Source organism: Poecilia formosa, unplaced genomic scaffold (assembly GCF_000485575.1).
Source record: "Poecilia formosa unplaced genomic scaffold, Poecilia_formosa-5.1.2 Scaffold67, whole genome shotgun sequence".
Taxonomy (NCBI): Eukaryota; Metazoa; Chordata; class Actinopteri; order Cyprinodontiformes; family Poeciliidae; genus Poecilia; species Poecilia formosa.
Genome location: NW_006800006.1, coordinates 821,769 through 843,118, shown reverse-complemented (window position 1 = coordinate 843,118; position 21,350 = coordinate 821,769). Strand labels below are relative to the sequence as shown.

Here is a 21,350-nt window from a genome sequence, read left to right as displayed (position 1 = left end):
AAGAAGTGTTATGCATTGCTGTCATTAAACCTTTTAATTGTTCCTTTTTCTTCGTCTGAGTCTTTCCAGATTGAAATGTAACATCACACATGAAGACACAATAAAGTGTCGGGTAGTTCTTCTTCTTTGGACATAAAAAAACGTATGTGAGGGGGAATTCCTATAACTAAATTCTAACAGAAGCGTAAAGCCAAATGTTACTGAAGAAGAAAAAACAAAAAAAAAACAAAAACAGAACTTCTATGAAAAAATTCAGTGTAAGATGGAAATTGGAAAGTTCATCTCATTGTCATTTTGCCTGCAGCACTGGAACTGAGCTACAGAATAACAAAGGAACTTCAGCTGACAGGTGTTGTGCAGCAAAGGAAAACACACCGGCTGACTGTTCCTCTGGAATTTTAGAAACATGTTGGAAATCCAGAGAAACGACCAGCAGAGAGAGGAGCTCATGTACAGCAGAGGAAGCAGCAGGAAGTGAGAAGTAGATCCAATCTCCACCTCACCACAGCTGAGACGTTGTAATGTAAGAAGCAGCCGCCATGACACAGCTCAACAAATTGAAGAACTGAACCGTGTTTTACACAACTGAGTTGAGTAATTTGGTCAGGTCGCTGCTTCTTTTATTCCTCATGAACTTTTCCCCTAATTTCACACCCGTATATTTCATTTGGATTTCATTTCACATAAAGTGCTGCATAGCTGTTACAGTGAAACTGAAAAAATAGTGCTCAGTTTACGTACAAGTAAGAATCTCGTAAGTGTTTTCTAAATATGTATTTAGATTGTCTGTGGTGGTACATCGCAGAACCATCTTTCAGTGCAATTCGAGGTATGCGTCTACCACTAGCTGCGTTTCCATTGATCATAAATTGGAATTATGACAATAAATTTGCTCAATGGAAGTGTTGTCAATTTTTGGAAAAACCCACATTCGATAAAAGCTATTTACACCGGGATGAGGTGGTTTTTTCAGCTACATCGAAATGTGATCAACATCCAGATGTTACTACTGGCGAACAAGTTGAAGAAGACTGGAAGTGGTAGAAGGATCATTGAAGCGGCATGTTTTTTTTAATGATTTATCGCGTGAACAGACTTATTCACATGTGATTTTAATTTGCATTTGCTTGTACTGGGTTTTATTTGGGGGTATCAGGGTAGAGGGGGTTGCTTAGTTACAAACTTCCACATTTGTACTTGTTAAAACAAAATTAACCAACCACTGTATCTATGTCACTTTGTGTTGGCATATCACTTAGAACCCCAGCAAAAATAAACAGTTTTAACACTGTTCAAATAAATTTAAAGCCACTGTATTGAGCTTGAAGCTCAAGGTTACCTCACCTTGTGCAAACCCCACCAGAGAGCAGCTCAGCTTTAGCAACAACAGTCTTCAGCCTTGTTAAATATGGAAACACTGACATGTGTTGGTGGTCTAAGAGTCAGACCACATAACCACACTGCCCCGGTTTAGTTCCGATGATTGACCTTTGTTAGATGTCTCCCCCCTGCTGGTTCACCCCCATGTTTCCTGTCTGCCTCCGCTGGCACAGATTTAAGCCTCCAAAGAAGAATTAGAATGGAAACAAAAAGCAGTCACAGAAAGAATAGGCCCACACAGGGTGGGACGCAGTCATGAATGGGGGTAGAACGCAACCCAAGAGTTCCGGCAAAACCTTCAAGACTTGAAGTGACAAAACCCCAACAGATGTGGGTTAAACATTCACATTTACAAAGCTTGAAGTCATGGGGAGGACAAGCCGGGGACCTGTGGAAGTAAATAATACACTTACCTTCATATATATTAGGACTAAAATCTAAAAACTCAATAGCAAATCATGCAGAACCTGAATATCCCCAACCCCTCATACCGCCCACCAACCACCCGAACCACTGCCCCAACAGAAACGCTCATGCTAGCAAAGTAAGAAAATAGGTCGTAGATGCAAAGGCCAAAGACTTCTCACAGCTTAACTAATGTAACACTTTGATGTCTACGAAATTAACCACCCATTTTGCTGCAGACAGCACAACCGCACGGTCTATTTATGTTTCAGCACAAATAGATCACAGAACATTTACGCCAATGGTTTCGTCAATTAAACGAATGTTACTATAAGTTACTTTGAAAAAAATAGAACCAAGTGAACTTTTTTTTTTAAAGTAGCATCAACATGAATGACAGCATGAAGATTTCTTTATAATAATCATGTGGCAAGTGTTTGGGCATTGGTACAATGTAGGAAAAACAGTTTATTAAGATTAACTTATTACTCTATTTGGATGAATTCAGTAACAATCTGTCCTTATGTCCTTAAATGTTTCCTTGTGAGTGACCTCCCCTGTGTTTTAGAGTTGTTTCTTGCACAGTTTTAGTAATTGACGACAAACTTGATAAACACTACAAAATGTTGTTTCAAGTCTTTGTAACCTGACACTGGAGACAATGTACCACCTGCTGCGCTAAAATGTTTGTCGCAGCGGTGAAATTAGTGAGAATACCTCACAGAAAACACTGAGAACAAACTTTTTACAACAAAATACAATGCAATTAGCTGATATAATAGTCAATTGGACTCTTTTGTACTCATCCTATGATGTAAGCGTTCTAAGTTTGACCTTTTTTTTTTCTCAGAACTGCCCTAATAAGCATCACTCATACAAGACAACGTAGAAACAAGCTTGTAGAAAACCAGATCTACCGTTTGGTTCTTTCACATGAACGATGGGAACCGAAGAGCAGTTTCGTGCTGTTCTTTGTTTTTTTTTTGTTGTTGTTGTTTGTTTGTTTCGACGCTCCTCCTTTGATACCCCACTGAGTGGAAGTGAGATCAGACTAAAGCTAAGTAACATGCAAATAATGGATGACATCCGAGTTGGCCAGTTCACGTGAGTCCGTACTACACACCGGTCTCACACGGTAACACGAAACACAACATTTCATTCAGAGTGGCTCATGACTCAAAAGGTGTCAGTATCAGTATCCATTTATTCCAGATTCCCTTTTCGGTTCAACAAATAACTCGCAATATGAAAGAATAAAATGATTTATATAAAACTGAACATAAAAATCTCCTCCACATGTTGTATGGAATTGCAATCAATATTTCCGAATTAGTCAAACCAGAAATGTCTCCAGTTGAATTTATTTTTGGTACAATGTTTATAATTCTGCAACGAGTGATTATTTCCTGAATTAAATGAGTTGTCAAAGTTAACTTGTTGCTTTTTTAAAAATAAACATAAAAGTGATCCAGTCTTTGAAACGTTTTTTTGACAAGAAATCGCTTTCGAGACAAATTTTCCACCAACTTAGCAAGTGAGGATGAAAGCAACTCCGTTTATGTAGGTCGGAGTTTTAAATGAGTACCTTCAGAAAACACATTTACCCATTTTCATTGACATATTATCTGGAAATATCATTTTAACAACAACAAAAAAAAATGCTGAGAAATATATTGCTAAAGCTTGTGTTGCTAACTGAAGTTAGCATGGTCAATTAGCAAATCAGTTAAACTATCTATAGTTCAACAAAATGTTCTCAAATGTTTTCATTTTTACCATCTTCACAAATATTTTACCCTTTTCCTTTTCAAACCTAGACGTTATCATATATATATAAAAAAAAAAAAAATTCCCCTCTCACCCTCCCTAGCTGGCCAATGGAAGAGATGAAGGCCACGGATGTTAAGACTCGGAAGCTACTAACCATGCATGGAGGGTTCCACCCCAAATCCAGCACCCTGAGACTGGACACGAGCCGTAAGGAAGGAGGCAGAGGACTAGTGAGTGTGAGAGCCACTGTCCAGGATGAAACATCCAAGATCCATAAATACATCAAGGACAAAGCCTCAACGGACGATGTGCTCAGCGAATGTCTCAGGCAATGGGGAACAGAGGACGAGGTGCTGGAGGAACCATCATGGGAAGACAAGCCCCTACATGGGATGTACCACCGACAAATAACTGAAGTGGCTGATATCAGGAAATCCTACCAATGGCTGGAGAAAGCTGGACTCAAGGACAGCACGGAGGCCCTCATCCTGGCCGCCCAGGAACAGGCCCTAAACACCAGAGCAATAGAGGCTCAGATCTACCACACCAGACAAGACCCAAGGTGTAGGTTGTGCAAGGAGGCCTCTGAGACAGTCCAGCACATAACAGCAGGGTGCAAGATGCTGGCAGGGAAAGCGTACATGGAACGACATAACCAAGTGGCGGGCATAGTGTACAGGAACATCTGTGTAGAATATGGACTGGAAGCCCCGAGGTCAAAGTGGGGAACACCCCCAAAGGTGGTGGAGAATGACCGAGCTAAGATCCTGTGGGACTTCCAGATCCAGACAGACAAGATGGTAATGTCGAACCAACCGGACATTGTGGTGGTGGATAAAGAACAGAGGAAAGCCGTTGTGGTGGATGTAGCAATACCAAGTGACCACAACATCAGGAAAAAGGAGCATGAGAAACTGGAGAAATACCAGGGCCTCAGAGAGGAACTGGAGAAGGCCTGGAAGGTGAAGACCACAGTGGTGCCTGTGGTCATCGGGGCCCTCGGGGCAGTCACCCCCAAACTGGAGCAGTGGCTCAAACAGATCCCAGGAACAACATCAGACATCTCAGTCCAGAAATGTGCAGTTCTAGGCACAGCCAAGATACTGCGCAGAACCCTCAAGCTCCCAGGCCTCTGGTAGAGGACCCGAGCTCAGAGGATGAAAGAGACCACCCGCGGAGGGTGAGAGGGGAATTTTTTTTTTTATATATATATATATATATATATATCGAAATACACCGTCTGCTATTGGACATTTCATACCATGTCAATTCAACTTGTCAAGCACCAAGTTGCTAATATTTTAACAGACATTTTTTACTTTTGGATTTTTGGATTTTTCTTATACTTCATTTTTGTAGAATGAGAGCATTCATTGCCTTTTTGTAGTTTCAGTATGTTCTCATAGTTCTACTCATATTTGTTGCCGTCACTGCTTGCAAATTGCCAGCTGACATCATTCAGCTTGTCCTGTTTGTCCTCATATGCAAAGTACCTTTCAGACAACATTAATGTTTTTGCCTCTTCAGCTGGAGAAGGTCACAAAGATTCTGTCCCAGAAATAGTTGCTAAGCTACGAAACCTTTAAAGATCCAGCACCAGCTTTCTGTGTTGACGGGTCAGCCATCAAATCATCAAAGATGAAAACGAGTTACAAATAAGTTGGAGTTACAAATAAGTACCTTCTGAAAAATCATTCATCATTTCCATTATCATATTGTACTGAGATATTGAACAACACCCGCTCAAAATGCAGAGAGATGTATTGTTTTTAGATTGCATTGCTAATAGTAGTTAGCATGGTAAATTAGCAGATCAGATTGTTGTTTTTGTGATATTTTTGTGAAGCTTAAGTTCACATCAACTTAGCAAAACACCTTCAAATAATTTGCCAAAAATGTCCCTGTTGGCAGATTTTCTGTAGCTCATATAGAAAATATATTTGTTTAAAATTGCATTTTGGGAAGCTCAAATATGTGGTGTAATGCTATTAGCAAAGCAGCTAATTCAGGGGCGACATTCATTTTCTTTGGAGCTTATTGGCTGTAACCCCAGTAGCTTAGTCCTGCATAATAAGACATATTTGATACTATTGAAATAGACCCTCTATGAGTGGTTTTAGAGGGAATCTCATGTATTTGTGCATTGCAGCTACTCAGTTATAATCCCTAACATACACAAATACGCTGTACAACGTAAACAGCCACCAGCAATTCTTCCTTGTCAAAGATTCAAGGATTTTTTTTAATGCGATACCATTTTGATTGTTTGTGGTAATAAATTTGGACTCGGTTCTGTCATGATCCGTGTTTCTGTGTGTTTATTTTTGAGTTTTTCTGTGTAGTCCTGTTCCCTGTGAGTCTGTCACTGCGTCTTCCCCGTTGATTGTTTCCCAGGTGTGTCTCATTCCCTTAATTACCCCGTGTGTATTTAAACCCACCTGTTGTCTGTGTTCCTCGGGTCCTTGTCTTACAAATGTTTTATGTCAGTAGTCGTCTGAGCTCTCTGGTTGAACTGTGAAGTCCAGCTTAGCTTAGCTTAGCTTAGCTTAGCTTAGCTTAGCTTAGCTTAGCTTAGCTTAGCTTAGCTCCTAGTTCAGTCTTGTATCAGTTGCTACCGGTATTTGGCTGTGTGCCTGTCTCTCTGCTGTGCTGCCTGTTGGACTGAGCCTTCGTTAAACTCGTCATCATCACCATAACCTGGGACCTGCGTCATCTCCTCACCACCATCCACCCCACCTCATGACAGGTTCCCAGATTAAGAAATTTACTACACAAAACAATAAATAAATGAATAAATAAATAATAAAATAAATTTATGTGATGTGTAGATATTTGAGTGTAAATAGTTTATTAAATGAAACTGTAGTTGGTGCAGCTTTTGTTCAGGAGTCTGATGGCTGATGAGAAAACTATTTTAAACTTAAAGCTATTTTCTGCTTCTGTTCACACAGCAACTTCTTCAAATTTGACAAAGTTTTGCCTACTGGTGGTCAGTAACCCTGCATTACAGCCGATTCATACATAACCATTTAGGGCCTTCTCCAAATCACAGGAGTGCCCAGTGCTAGTGAGCAGAAAATGAACTGACAAGCAGAAGCTTATGCTTTTAAGTAGAACACAACTTGTTGGGCCCCATACGGCTTTCCTTTGGTACTTGAGGACTCAGACACAGGCAGGCTGTGTACAGCTGCAGACTCACAGACTTTGGGTTACAGGAAGTTTGTTTTTTTTTCTTTAAGTATTTGACCTAGAAAGGCAGACTTTCTAGAAAATGTGCCACCAAGTTTGACTAGGACTGCTGAGAAATTACATACTCATAAAGCTGGCATTGCATTTTTACAAAAATATCCAACACCTTGACTAAAGCAAACAAACAAACAAAAAATTATAATCTTCTGCTGCAGGTTAGCTAACAGTTAGCAACCAGAAGCCAAAGTTCAAACGTGACTTGCAAAATGACTTTTTGGGCTAAGTGAGGTTTAAAGTCATTTCTTGTAGTTTCACTCACATGTTGATTTCACTTCAGAAAAGAAAAAGCTATGAGAGAAACACAACCAAATAGTCAGCAGGGTTGCAAACAGCTGGCAACCAGAAGCAAAAATTCAAAATAGGACTTGCAAAATGACTGAATAGTTTTGGGAAAAGTGAGGCTTAAAGTCATTTCTTGTTGATGCGCTATCATTTGCAAATAAAAGATGAGTTATTTCCACTTCAGAATAAAAATAAAACCCTGAGAGAAACATTAGTGGTCAAGTATGAAGGGGTTTAGATATTTCTCATTTAAATTTGACAGTAGATTTAGGTGCAGGAAAGACTTCAGTATCTTGTCTAAATCCTGTAATAGCGACACTGCCTCCGAAGGCAAAGCAGCAGAGATACTGAAGCATTTGCCTATGCTGCTGAATGTTCCACCTGTGAATTTGCATCTCCAGACCTTAAGCTAAACAATGCAGGTTGGAGTACAGTTCAGTCAGACAGCTGAAGCTGTATGCCGCACGTTTTGCGCGGATGTTTGCGTCATCCACAACTTCCTCTTTGCGTGTGGTTTGTTCAGAGTTGCAGCTCTGACGTTGACTTCTGTACATATATAGAGTTGCTGCGCGGGCTCGGCGAAACAGATGCAGTTGGAGAACTCTGAGAGCAGCTTACCTAAAGAAACCGCACATGTACAAAGCGCTGTTGCCATGCCAAGTCTAGCCACATTGACACCGCCGCAACACCTAAACATGGACATCGACAAGAAAGCTATTGGATACAGGTAACTATTTTATTTCAAATGAGGCTTTCTCTTTACATTTCTGCTGATCACATTTGGTTTTTCAGTGAAGTAACTTTCTGTCTTGTGTTTCTCGTCGTTTAGCAGTGGAGGAAACCTAAAGTCTCGGCTTCAGTGTAAATTATCTCAACCATCCAACACAGAGGAGTAAGTTGAGAAATCTTTCACTGTGAAATTCAACATCTCCATTATTGCTCCTTTCACTTGTTAGTAACAACACGCTCTCCTTTTGCAGGCTCTGTTTTGAAGAGATGTCCCAGTGGTCACAGTCACTGGAGAGACTTCTGTCCTCCAAATGTAAGTTAGCCAATAAGTCATCTGATACGCAAATCCTCTACCTAGTGTCCCTCTTGAACGTTGACTAATTGCTGCTTGCTTTCCCAACCTGTGCAGATGGGATGAAAATATTCCAGGCCTTCCTGAAGTCGGAGTTCAGTGATGAAAACCTGGAGTTCTGGGTGGTGTGTGAGGACTACAAGAAGATCAAGTCTTCCTTCAGAATGTCCTCAAGGGCCAAAAAGATCTTCAAACTCTACATCCAAGCTGAAGCTCCCAGAGAGGTACGCACAGAGTTTTTTTTCTTTTAACTGAAAGAAGTTTTCTTTTTAGTACTTTTCTTAAAAGCCAGCAGTGCTTCAGCAACTTATGTTATGTTTCTTTAAATTCCAGATCAACATCGATCACAAGACCAGGGAGGTAATCAGGACCAACATGAAGGTTGCGTCCGCAGTGTGTTTCGAAGAGGCCCAGAAGATTGTCTTCGGGTTAATGGAGAAGGACTCATACCCACGCTTCCTAAAGTCGGACATTTACAGGACTTTGCTGGACTCTACATCAGCGCCAATGAGGATGTAAAGAAAACACAAACCAGAGGCTTCACTGTACTGTAAAGCCGTGTGAAACGCTTGGACGGACTGAGAAGAAGAGCTATCGAGATCTGGGGGTTCGTCGACCCGTCAGACTCGATCTAACACGTTTGCCGAAACGCCTGGACTTTCTTCTATAGTCTGAGAGCAACTTAGGGATTCTCTTTACAACGTATCACTCTGCTTGGGGCATTTTTGCTTGTAAAAACAGTTACGTATGCAGATCTGAACTGTCTTCTAAGCTAATATGGGTCTCTGCTCACAATGCGACTGAAACCGCAGCTGATCCGGATGGAGCTGGAAAGCAAGAGACTTCCCGAAGAGATGATGACTGTGCAATGAAAATGCTGGGGACTTTCTGCGAGTGACAGCTGAAACTAGACAGTCCCCCTTCCGCCCAAAATGAAAGTGCACACTGGGGTAGTCATCTACAATTTGCACTTCCATTCATGTTTTTTGTTATCGCACTAAAGCAATAGCTAAGTAGATGCTATCAGAGGTGTGGGTTTTTTTGTTTTTTGTTTTTATCTTTATGCACAATTTTATGCATTCAAAATGTTTCCATTCTGACATCAGACTCACTGAGCTGATATGTAACAACTGTAATGAACTGATATAAGCTATTTGTTCTATATGTACTTGGTGGTTGTGGGGGTTTAAATGTAAATATTCAAACCTATTTGTGGTGTTTAATAAATAAAACAAAACATACTTGGACTCAAAGGCAGGTGTTCTGAAGTACACTCTGATTCAAATCTGTATTCGTCAGACAGGCGGCCGCAAAACGAGGTCAGGCGTAAGAATCGCATCGCCTCAACACAACACAGGAAGCAACCCAGTCATTAATTCATTCAGTTCTTTCTCCTCATTCATTCATTCATCTACTTACTCATCCCCAGAGTTTTTACTACCCAGCAGTTTAGAAATGTTCAAAGTAGCAGAATGTACAGCACTGACGTGACTGATACATCCGGAACAACGAAACAAGCTAGTACAAAAAAACAAAAAAAAACACACTGATTTCAATGATAAATTCAGTTTGTATTGACCCAGTTTTCACATTTGAGTTCTTTACGTCTCAACACTGCTGCTTTGTTGTTGCCTTTTCTAAAGTAAGAAGATGCCAGTCCTATCAGCCCCGCGAGCATCACACACCGCTCTGTGTGTTGGGGTTTAAACAAATACTGCAGCGGCGCCGCCAGGCTAGCATGAAGCTGATATGACCCGTTACGGACATAAACAGATTCAATTTACTGCCGCACATAAACAAAACTGTGCAGATACACACTTAAAGATACTTCACTCAACCCAGAGCAGAAATTAGAACAAACTTAGAATCCAGAGAGACTCCTACCAGCTTCTAGAGAAACTACTCATTACCTTAGATCAACATTTAGCATTAAACTTCTAACATCGGAGCAAAACTGCTGTTAGTTTACAAATCTGGAACAAACTTAGAAAGTACCATCTAATTTTATCAGAACAAGAATCCAGAGAAACTCATACTAGTTTATAAATTACAGTCTACTTATTCTTATTAAACATGGGGAACCAATGTGTAGTTTTATACTTTTTTTTCTTTTGCTCTTTCCTAAAAATGAATCATTTGAATTTCTCTCTTAGACTGCAACCCAACTTTCTCCATTATTATTATTATTATTATTATTATTATTATTATTATTATAACTTACGTTTTCCAGAGCAAACCTGAGCGTTATTTTGAGTTTTCTTAAAGGAAACTTTAAGCTACATAACAAGTTAAATACGACTGTATTATTCAGATTATATGAATTAAAAAACTGAAATATTCTGACCCGACTGAACACTATCCAACAGCGTGAACTCACACGGCTTTCTCAACAACTAATTACTCCACATTCCTATTGGTATGAAGTCATGCTCTCCATGCAGTTGAGGTTGAGCTAATTGCTTTAGCGCGTCGCTCTGCGGGAAGAGTGTCACGCTGCCTTCCTTGAAAGGAAAAGTTGGCTTCTCTTTTGAGCAATCTTGCTCTCACTTCATCACCCCCAAGATTACAGGTGGCTCGTTTCTTAGACGACACATTATTTGGAGTTTAATTTTGTAGCATCACGTCTCACACTGCTTCTGATCTGCTGGTGGAATCTGGATTCTGTCCCTCGTGAAGTTAAAGGGTGATGTGTATCTGAAAAAAAAAAAGAAATGTTTGTGGCTGTGCTAGGTGACTTTTATCATTTTCTATTTTTTTACTCCTGGTTGACCTGACCTTGTGGGGTTGACATAGAGCTGTTTGACACAAATTGCATTTTATCGAACCACCATTTTATACCCACCTGGGGAACATTTCATACCTGATTTGGCAACTAATGATTTAAAATACTTTTTATGATCTCAACAGTTTATTATAAGGAAATATGGTTAAATAATTGAATCTTTTCTACCAGTAGGAGAGTAATTTGGTTTCATTGGGGGTCAAACTCTGTCATATAAAAGTTACCTGTGCTGAGGGGGAATCAACCAAAACTGGGTAAATTCAAAAGTTTTCAAAAAAATGAATGACTATCTCAATAATTCATAAAACAAAAAACCTAATTAACCACAAAGAAAAAGAGTTTGGTTCTCATTAGCTGCATTTCCATTGAGCATAAAATTGCTAATTACAAACATAAATTTGCAGAGTGGAAATGCCATTTTTTTAAAAAAAACTCACGATTTTTGATGAAGCATTTTTGCACTAGGATGAGGTTGTTTTAAGGTGTATCAAAATTTCTATATTTCATAAAACTGCAGCACAAACACTTTTTCGCATCACACAAGTCACGTTGCTACTGGCGAAAAGAATACAACAGGAAGTGGCAGGATGATGTTTTTTGGACATTAGTGGAATCCTGACAATGTTTTGTGAACATTTCTAGTGGAAACACAGCTAATGGCTCAGGGCACGTGTGTCAAACTCAAGGCCTGGGAGCCAAATCTGGCCCGCTGTAGCTTCTTATGTGGCCCTTTAGACTCCAAATTACATCAGTAAGTCCTTCCAGTTTTTCACAAATCTGCAAAATTCACACAACATCAACAAATCTTCACATTTTCTGCACATTTTCTCAAAATTAGTCAAAAACATTGAGCTCAAATGCTTCAGCCTCACTGGATGTCAAGTTATAATCCGTAATTGATAAACCGAATAAAAAGTCACATTTAACATCATACATTAGCGCAAATATCCTAAAAAATTCCTTACAAACATTTCTAAACTGGCACCACAAAATCTACTATTTTGATTGCAAAAAACACTGAAACAATAACATGGAGCAGTTTAATTAGTTTTATTAAGATATTCTGGCACAACTGGCCCTTTAAGAGGTTTAGGACATAACCTTCAACATTTTTCCACCCTGGGAAACTGATGGAATGGCGGAGCAAAAACCCATAACTCATAGTTGCTCAGTAACCAAAATACGGCGTTTTATGCCTCCTTCTATCAGTTCGTTTTATTTTATATTAATGCCAATGTGTATTTAAAGACACAACTTTTGAATTTTGAAAACCTTTACAAAAAACATCATCAGAAATTTCTGATGATGTCTTCAACCCCCAGGTTGAAGACCTCTGGTTCAGGGTCATGTTTTCCTCAAAAGTAGAAAAACAGACAGGACAAGGTGTGGAGTGGAGCTTCTCCATCTTTAAACATATAGATAGTGTTGATAAATTTCTGTTTTTTAGAATGGTCACAGCTTAAAAATCACAACTTTTGTGTTGCACTCTGTCAAAGTGCTCCATATTTGCTGAATAAATAGTTTTGTCTTTCTTAATGCTTCTGCCTACACAGGATCTGTTATCACGTCAGCTTTGCTGTAATGCTTCTTTTTTGCTTTGTTTTTTTTGGGGGGGGCTTTTCATGTTTCTGAATGGGCTTTATTTCTCACTACGCTACAGACCTGCCCGGTTGGTTTACCATTCAGTCTGCTGTTTATCAGAACAGGAAACAAGCCTCATCTTCACAAATTTTTGTCTTCGTACAGCAGAAAGGATTAAAACTGAAACTGCATCTGTATGAGATGGGGAGGGGGGGACACCAAAAAGGAAGTTTATCTGTGAGAACGCAGCAGGTATCAGTCTGTAAAAGGTTACAAAAAACTTTAGGAGGAAATGTTTCAGGCCTGACTGTTTCACCACATCCTCTTTTGATCTTGTTCATGTACTTTTGAACGAGCGCAGACGACGACAGAGTCACATACGCGAGTTTTCCAAAAATATGTATCCATTCCAGAAACACTTTTATGCTTTTATACTGAAATGAGCAAAAACAATCGTAGCATTGAAAGCTCCTCAGCTCTTGCCAAGCGAGGTTTCAGAGACGTTAAAATCATCCTCGAGGTAAAAATAAAAAACGTCCAGCACACGAGATGGAAAGTGTTGCAGAAATTTGAAGTATTTTTGGTCGTCACTTGCATCTAGACAAAGTATTTACCGGGATCAAATTACCTGTAAGTACGATGTGGCTGGGATGCTGTTGGACCAGTTAGACAAAGCGGCCTTTGTTCTAGGTGTGTTTCACAGTCAGGTGAGAGTTGCCAGGTGGAAACTTGGTGCCAGATAAAGATCAGCCTCCATCAGTCGATTAGAAATGTGTATTTTCAGGGATAGCAGGTGAAACGTGAGGAGTTAGATGTAGCATAGAGAGACGGAAAGAATAAACAGTAAGGACGTGAGATGGAATGATTAAACTAAAGGTGATATCACAGTATGCACCAAGTTCTTTAAAAGACAGAGTTAGTTAAAGTAAGATAAAAGCAACGTAATGAGTTGCATTCCTAACCAAACCATTGGGGTTTTTGGACATTTTTTTAAATGCAGTTGCTTTATTTTAGCCAGTTTTTTCTGGCTGTCTCATGCCCCACCAACACAAACACCAAACACAAAAAACAGAAGTGCCTCTTTTTCTTATTTTCACTTTCTGTTCCAGCTAAAATCAGTCCAGACTGCACAGGCAGACGTCCGTCTATCAGAACATGAAATGTTAGCGTGATCTGCTTTAATTAGTTTTTTGTCTAATGACCATCCTGCAGCAGCTTTTAAAAACAATTCCAAAATCTGTGAAGCAGTCAGAGTTCATGCTTCAACATAAACACGATGTCTTCTGCATGGGGAGCAGAATTGCAAAGACCAAAGTCTTGAGTACCTTGCAAAGGTATTCCAACACTTTAAATTTCTACATTCAGTCGTGTTACAACCACAGGCCTCTGCATATCTGCCTCTGCTGCCAGGCACGTGCACAAAGCATCGTTTGCATCTTCTGACCTTTACGCAATGTTTTGAATAACTGTTGAGCACTTTCCCAACATTTTGCAACACTTTGTCTTGCCACGCTGTGTGTGTTGTTTGGTCACATAGTATATTTAGTCATTTAACCATAAACCAGTACAACATTTCACATAATTGAAGATTTTATGTGGGATGATTTTCTTCAACAGGGCATAGAGAAGATGGTGAGAGTTGGTATGAATATGGATGAAGCTGAAGTGCATAGAGGGCAATACTGCAAGAAAGTCAGGTAGAACTAGACACTTGAAATTGGCACAGACGTTCACAATTAAATATAGAGCACATCCAAAAAGTATTCAAGGTCTTATCCAAGTTTGGAACCAGCAGGAGTTTTCCTACAGCTGGCAGTCTAAGCTTTTCTTTCTTCTTTAGATGACTGAGGGAGGAAGGAGACCAAGAACCCAATGGTGTCTCTGTCAGAGCTCCAGAGTTCCTCTGTGGAGAGAAGAGAACCTTCCAGAGGGACAAACATCTCTGCACCGTTCTACCAGTCAGGCCTGTATGGTAGACTGACCAGACAAAAGCGAAAGGCTTAATAAAAGTCACAGGGTAGCTCGTCTGGAGTTTGCCTACAGTGACATAAAGGACTCTTGGACCAGAGGAAACGAGATGCTTTGGTCTGATGAGACACAGATTCAACTCTTTGGCGTGTTTGGAGGAAACCAAACACAGATCATCTCCAGGGATAGCAGGTGAAACGTGAGGAGTTAGATGTAGCATAGAGAGACGGAAAGAATAAACAGTAAGGACATGAGATTGAATGATTAAACTAAAGGCGATATCACAGTATGCACCAAGTTCTTTAAAAGACAGAGTTAGTTAAAGTAAGATAAAAGCAACGTAATGAGTTGCATTCCTAACCAAACCATTGGGGTTTTTGGACACAAAAACATTTTAAAAATATCTTCAAATATCATCAACATTTAATTATTTCTCCAATACATGAACTGCAGGCTTTGGCTTTGACAAAGACATGATGAGGATGTGACAAAATTTAGTTATTCCACTTGGCGTTGCTCTTGTTCTACGTTTCACATTAGTCTTTAGCCAGCTAGCAACGTATGGAGAACGTCTCGACGCGTGACGTCTTTACCGCTTTTCCTTGTCTCAACAGCGCGTCGGATGACGAGCAGCCCGGTTTGATCGTGCCATTTGTTAATGGTAGAAAGTACCGGAATGGTGACAGCAAAAAAAGGCAACTGGTACCGGACTGTTCCATCATCCGCCACACTATTGTTACAAGCATAGTGTGCATGAAGTCAGTGTAGCTTAGCCTAGCATCGAATGTCAGCCATGACGAGGAACAGCGGGCGGGACTTCCTTCAGAGGTCCGCTCACCCTGTGGGCCGCACTAATATTATACTTTCTTATCACAAGACATCGTCCTGCGAGCCGCAATAATGAGACCTCTGGCTTAACTAAATGTAATTTCTTGTTTTTTTTTTTTTTATTACTTGGAATTCCTTCAAAGTTTTTTTATCCACATTTTCATAAAGGAGTATTTGTCAAACTTTGATATCTATATAATAAGGCTGTACTCTTGAAAGAGCTTGCTGGCCATCACACCGTTGGGTTGTAAATTAGGTTACTCGGTCCTGTTGAGCGGCTGTTAGCTCGGGGTGTGCTTTTCACAACACCGTTTTGCAAAACAAGTGTTGTTTCCGTTCACATACCCACCGGTCCAAACCTCAGGCCTCGAGGAGTTGCTCAAAGCAGCCTGATGTTACGCAACGAAAATGTGAGAGGTGTCAAATTGGGTCAAATTCTGGGAAAAAGCTTGTATTGTCCTGTGTCAGGTAACGTTGCTTTGTCAGACTAAACAATGACGATGTTTTGTCGGATGTTCTAGATCATGGAGGGTTCCTTGCTGGACCTGTAGGGATTGTGTCCGATATGTTCCGGATCAGTGTTTCCCAGGTCTGGTCGTCAACACACATTGCCCTGCATGTTTTGCCCTGCTTCAACACAGCAGTTGCTAGAGGCAATGGGTGTCAATTAACAGATTTATAAATGCCCCAGAATTAGTCAAAAGGCTGGACAATGAGTAATTTGACTGGCTAAAAACAAACAAAGGTTATAGAAACAAGGTTAAAATGACTTAACTATGTAAATTTTGTCAGTAAATACAATCAATACAAACAGTAAATACAAAACACTGTAAGTGCAACACAATTATTATAAAAATTATAAGAAATAATTAAAACTAAATGAATCCTTGATGGCAAACCAGATGGTGGGACTAGGAAAAGATACTTATTATTTCAAATGTTTTTACCAATCAGTTCTTTAATGGGGCAACATGTGTCTTCCAGCCAAAATAAGTGCAATTTTATAGCACAATCAAGTAACTGTTAACTTCAGAATTTATTTTTTTTTGTCTAACCCACTTTTGACTGATTATTTTTCAGAGGTGATGATATTTCAACATTTGATCCTTTCTTTACTAAGATAATAATAATATGTGAATCTACTGCGGCCTACATCAGATGGAAAACACAAACTACCCAGACTTCTGTCCAGCTGACTGGCAGAAAGAGCACACATTAATGTCACCATGGAAACCCTGCCATAAAACGCCGGGCTCTGATGTGAATTGCAAATGAAAACTTGTAAAACTTTTCTTTCTCCCACTGTAACCAGAGGTATATTACTGTGACCTTAATTGTCATGCAAATATGGCTTCTATATTTATTTCTGCAACAGGGATTATAAAATGTCTTATTTTAGAGCCATGCAGCTTTTATGTGCTGGCAAATTTTCCATACAGGCCAGAAAAGCTGACGCTGCAGGTTTCAGTTATTCTGAGCCTTTGTTGGTTCACTTATTCTGAGCCTTTGTTGGTTCACACATGAAGCAGCAAACTTTTATCAATGTTCTGTTGTTAGATTATTTGTCAAGCTTTAATGCGGATATGTACATACAAAATAAATATCTTCTAGTTTTGCTTGTCTTTCACTCTTGGATTTCCATATCAGACACAGATAATTAGTGTGCTTAATGTGCAACTAAACCCCAAATCAACTTTTATTTTATTTTATTTTATTTTATTTTATTTTTTGCTAATAAAATGTCTAAATATGCTTCTATCTTTATGTTTCTGTGCAAATTTCGATATTTCTGTGTAAATTTGCTTGTACTTCTAGATTGCGATCAGTTAGAAGTTCTGAAATCCACTTACCTTCCAAAAACCTTGAGATATATAAAAACCTTTCAACAACCTGGGTTATAATGTAAAAATATAATTGGATCTTAAAAAAAGGCAGTATTAATAAGCCATGACCAAGGATCACGCTGGTGATTAAAATTCTTTGTGCCAGTCTAAGGTCAGTGTGGTGTGTGTCCTGTTGTCTGTCAGTCTTGGTCATGAAGGACGTCATCAAGAGCCTCAAGTTGAATTTATCTTGATGAAAAGCAAAAAATATATTTAAAAAAAGCAAAAAGTATATTTAAAAAACCCTTACAGTTAAAGCTTCTTATACATCTATAGACCCACAGTTCAGTTTATGACCTTAGCAATAATAATAATAAGTTACTTTAAAATGAACTCTCACCCAATTAGAATTCTAGTGTTTTATGTAGATATTTTGTACATACTTAGTTCACCGTTAGCGATTTCTCATAGATCTGCCGTGACTAAGCACGTTTCCATCTACGTTTTTTTTTTTATCCGCTTTTTGAAGTATCGCATTAGAAAAGGTTGATAGAAAAGGCATAATTCAAGAAAACTTGAATTATGCAATAGGTGGCTTTTTAAAAAAAGATTTATTTATTTTTTACATATCTGTTAAAATTATCATCATGTCGTGTCATGACAGTACAAGACAGATAATCTGTGAACCACTTAGTCAGAAACAACCAATCAGTCAGAGGGAGGGTCTACAGCTGGTTCACCACCACATAATCTGCCAAGAATGCTAATGCTAGTTAGCACAGCCACAGATGACTGCAGATAAATGGTTTTCCTGGAAGCTGTTTCTCTGCCGTCAGCTCACTGAACAGCATTGACTGAGTTAATACGTTGAAGGAAATGGAATCGCATTTGTCATAAAAGTTCTGATGTAAGAAAAAAAAACATTTCTAAGTCTAACTCTCCAGTTCTCTGAGATGTTAGCTCCATGCTAGTTTGCAGCCTCTACTTCCTGTTCCATTACAGCCATGCGTAGCATCAACACCTGATGAAATTACGGTTTGTGCAGCCTGTTTGATTCTTTTCTAATTTGCATTTTTAATAGTTTTTTTTTTATATATATGTTACAACTATTTAAAAGTTGCTCAAAATTCATATGACAACTGAAGAAGAACAGAGAACTCAGTAGGTCCGTCTGCAGCCGGAGCAGAAAGGAGCCCCACTCCACTCTGCATGTACAACGCCACTGATTACAAAACGGGATGTAGATATAAGTTTTTATGTAGCCTAATATTGTCCTTTTTTCTCTGTATGTGTCACAAGTAAATAAATCCCTACATTTATTAGCAGTCAGTCAACGTCGTGCCTTCCTGCCGGGGTTAACTGAGGTCAGAGGCTTCAAACGGGCGAATCAGGTGTTTAAAACATGTTTGTTTTGAACACTTTACCAACATCACTAGGGAAATGAATGAGTGATGACAGAAACCAGCATGGATAAAAAAAAAAGAAGAAAAAAAAGTAATGTCTGGTTCAACTGGTTTTAAATTTGAAACATATGGTTGCATTCTACTTGTTTGATTTGGATCCCTGTCTAGTGCAATGTCTTGAGAATATATATGCATGAATTTTTGCTACAAGCTGATTTTAATTTAACTGAAATAGAAAATGAATGCTTACATCGTCAAAATGTGCATCATTTGTTCTCTTCTCTTGTTACAAGGGGCCCATTAGAGTGAAGGATGTCATTTGCATTAGCTTTTTGGTATATCCAAGACTAATTAAAGTGGAGTTTTAGTAGTAGATCAGTTTAACATAAACACATTATAACAAACTGCAGCTTAAAACCTGCAGCCTGGTTAGCTGGTAGTTTAATCATCAGATGTCTTCACTGATTGCTGTCACTGTTGGTCTTTTGCAACTGCTAAAAAAAAACAAGAAAAAACTTCCTGATTCAGCCGACGCTGCAGATCTTGATCTGCTTCGTGTTTGTCCGTGTTGCTGATCAAGTTCTAGAAAATGCAAGAGAATAAGAAAAATTGAATTTGCTGTATTTTTTATTTTTATTTTTTTTGCTTGTTTGTTTTTTACTAACCTTGCAGTGCAAACAGTCCCTGCTGTCACTCACCTCTTGATTTTTCTGTTGACTTAGGTTGAGAAATGACTAAACAAATATTACATAAGTGGTTTAACTGGTTCAGCTCTCAGGGGCAGAAAAAAATTCACAAGAATCTTTTTATTTTAAGATTCTTCCGTACGGCTCTTATCTGTGTTTTCTTAGGTTCAAGTCTAAGTTAAGGAGGAAGTAAATACATTTTGAGTTTGTCACTCAACAGAAGAATGTCAACAACGGTTGAATGCTCTCATGGCCGCAACCGCCAGGCCGGAGAGAGCAGGCAGAAAATAGACAGCAGACTGCTAATTTTAACCAAACCAGACGTCTCAGTTGTGAAGTCACGACATCACGTTGGACGTACAGTGTCTGTCGGTTCGTGAAACAAAGTAAACAGCCCTGTTTAGATCACTGGCTGGAACATCGGGCTGAAGACGAGACATGAGGCAAACTCTGATGGAGACAAAACGAGGAAACTGAGCGCGCTATTTTGGATGTGGTGCCTCGCACAAGTTTGTTTTGCAGCCTCAAATGTTGAGGCGTTTGTGTGAGTTTAAGTCGCAGCGAAACGACTGAATGAAAAACTGCGGCCAGACTTGGAAACTGTTGAACGGCTGAAGAGAGAGGGTTCAAATGACAGGCCTTCTCTGTGCTGAGCTGCATGAGGGCTGAATGCAAAAGTGAAGGAGAAACTGCAGATGTTTCTCCTTCCTACTGCTCCCATTAGGCCCATCAAATAGAAAGCACACATAAATATTAAGAGGTGATTAAGGCAGGAGTTCATCCGTCACAGTTTCTGTTTGGCTCAGCCGACATTTCACAATGCAGATTGTTGTGTTGTGGAATAGAACATAAATATCTTAACCACTGTGAAGAAATCCAGGCGTATCCAGGCGCATCGAGTATTTAAAATATATAAAACAAACAAAATTAAAAATAACATTCCATACACTAGCGAGCAGGATGATGTTTATTTTTTGTTTTTCAAATGTATATAATTTTCATGTATTTGTGCATTAAAACTGTGTTTTTTAATGTTGGGCCTGGGTGCTGGGGCAGTTGGGGTGCCAGAAAGTTGGAGAGAAGATGAGAAAATAATGGAATCCAATACATTTTTAAATTATAAATTGAAATAGTTTTTTTTATAGAAATGTTTTTCAATCATTATTGTAATACATATGTTAAAATAGTTACTTTTGAACCAAAATAAATGGAAATACAAAAAACGCACAACAAATTCCACAGAATTATTAATAATTAAAGAAAGATGAGGCCAAAATGAAAACACTTTGCGTAAAATAAAGAAAAGGAAAAGTCCAGCCAACAAGGAAACGTTGAATAGAACTTTCAAGTCGTTGTTTTCTTTGTGACTTTTATCTGGTCCTCACGTCATTGCAGAAGGAATTTTGGCTCTCTGCTCCGCCCAGCACCGCTCCTCTTCGCTCGGCTATGCAGGCTGGTTTGTTTCTGTGCAGGATTCCAGTCGGGTTGAGGCCTGAACTTTGACTGGTCCATTGCAGGAGCTCGATCCTTATCTTCTTTCAGCCCTTCCTGACGTAGATTCGCTGCTGTGTTTGGGATCTTTTTGTTTCATTATTTTGCATGACCGAATTAGAGTCACGGTTGGGTTGACAAACCAAATGGTCTCTCAGATGGTTGTTTAGGGTCATGCCTGCTCAGCTTTCCGCTTTGGCTCCGTGTCAAAGTATCTGTTTTCACCAGTAGCCTGCTGAATCTCCTGGTTTGGTGAATGAGGACGGTTCAGTTTGCTGCACAGTGCTGCTACTTTTTTGGCCAAGACTGGCAGCAACACACCAACAACCCCAAATCAAAACTACAGATATCAAAATCCCAAAAAAAATAAATAAATAAAATACAGGTAACTCTTTATTTGACGGGGTGTGCATAAGACTGACATAACATATCTGTCATGAACATGAAGGAGTCTTTATGAATGTCTGTGACTGGTGTCATGAAGTGTCATTCGGTAAATAATGACACTTTTAATGCAAAGTTGTAGTAAAGGTTTCCTTGAAAGTCCATTAAAAGAGCCAACTTTACATTATTTTGTAAATAATGACACTTTAATGCAGTGGTTCTTAACCTGGGTTCGAT

General features: G+C 39.2%; 1 protein-coding gene across 2 annotated transcripts; it reads left to right on the top strand.

Moving 5' to 3' along the window:
* The first annotated feature begins 7,651 nt into the window (after positions 1–7,651).
* Positions 7,652–9,420, top strand: LOC103139987 (regulator of G-protein signaling 13-like). Of its 2 annotated transcripts, none has more exons than XM_007554884.2 (5): positions 7,652–7,813; positions 7,919–7,978; positions 8,067–8,128; positions 8,225–8,391; positions 8,501–9,420. In XM_007554884.2, exons 1-5 carry the CDS (start codon positions 7,674–7,676, stop codon positions 8,684–8,686), a joined length of 615 nt encoding a protein of 204 aa, XP_007554946.1. In that variant the 5' UTR covers positions 7,652–7,673; the 3' UTR covers positions 8,687–9,420. The 2 variants fall into 2 exon arrangements, with proteins under 2 accessions (XP_007554946.1, XP_007554945.1); XM_007554883.1 differs by having other exon boundaries at positions 7,653–7,813; positions 7,916–7,978.
* Positions 9,421–21,350: the final 11,930 nt, after the last annotated feature.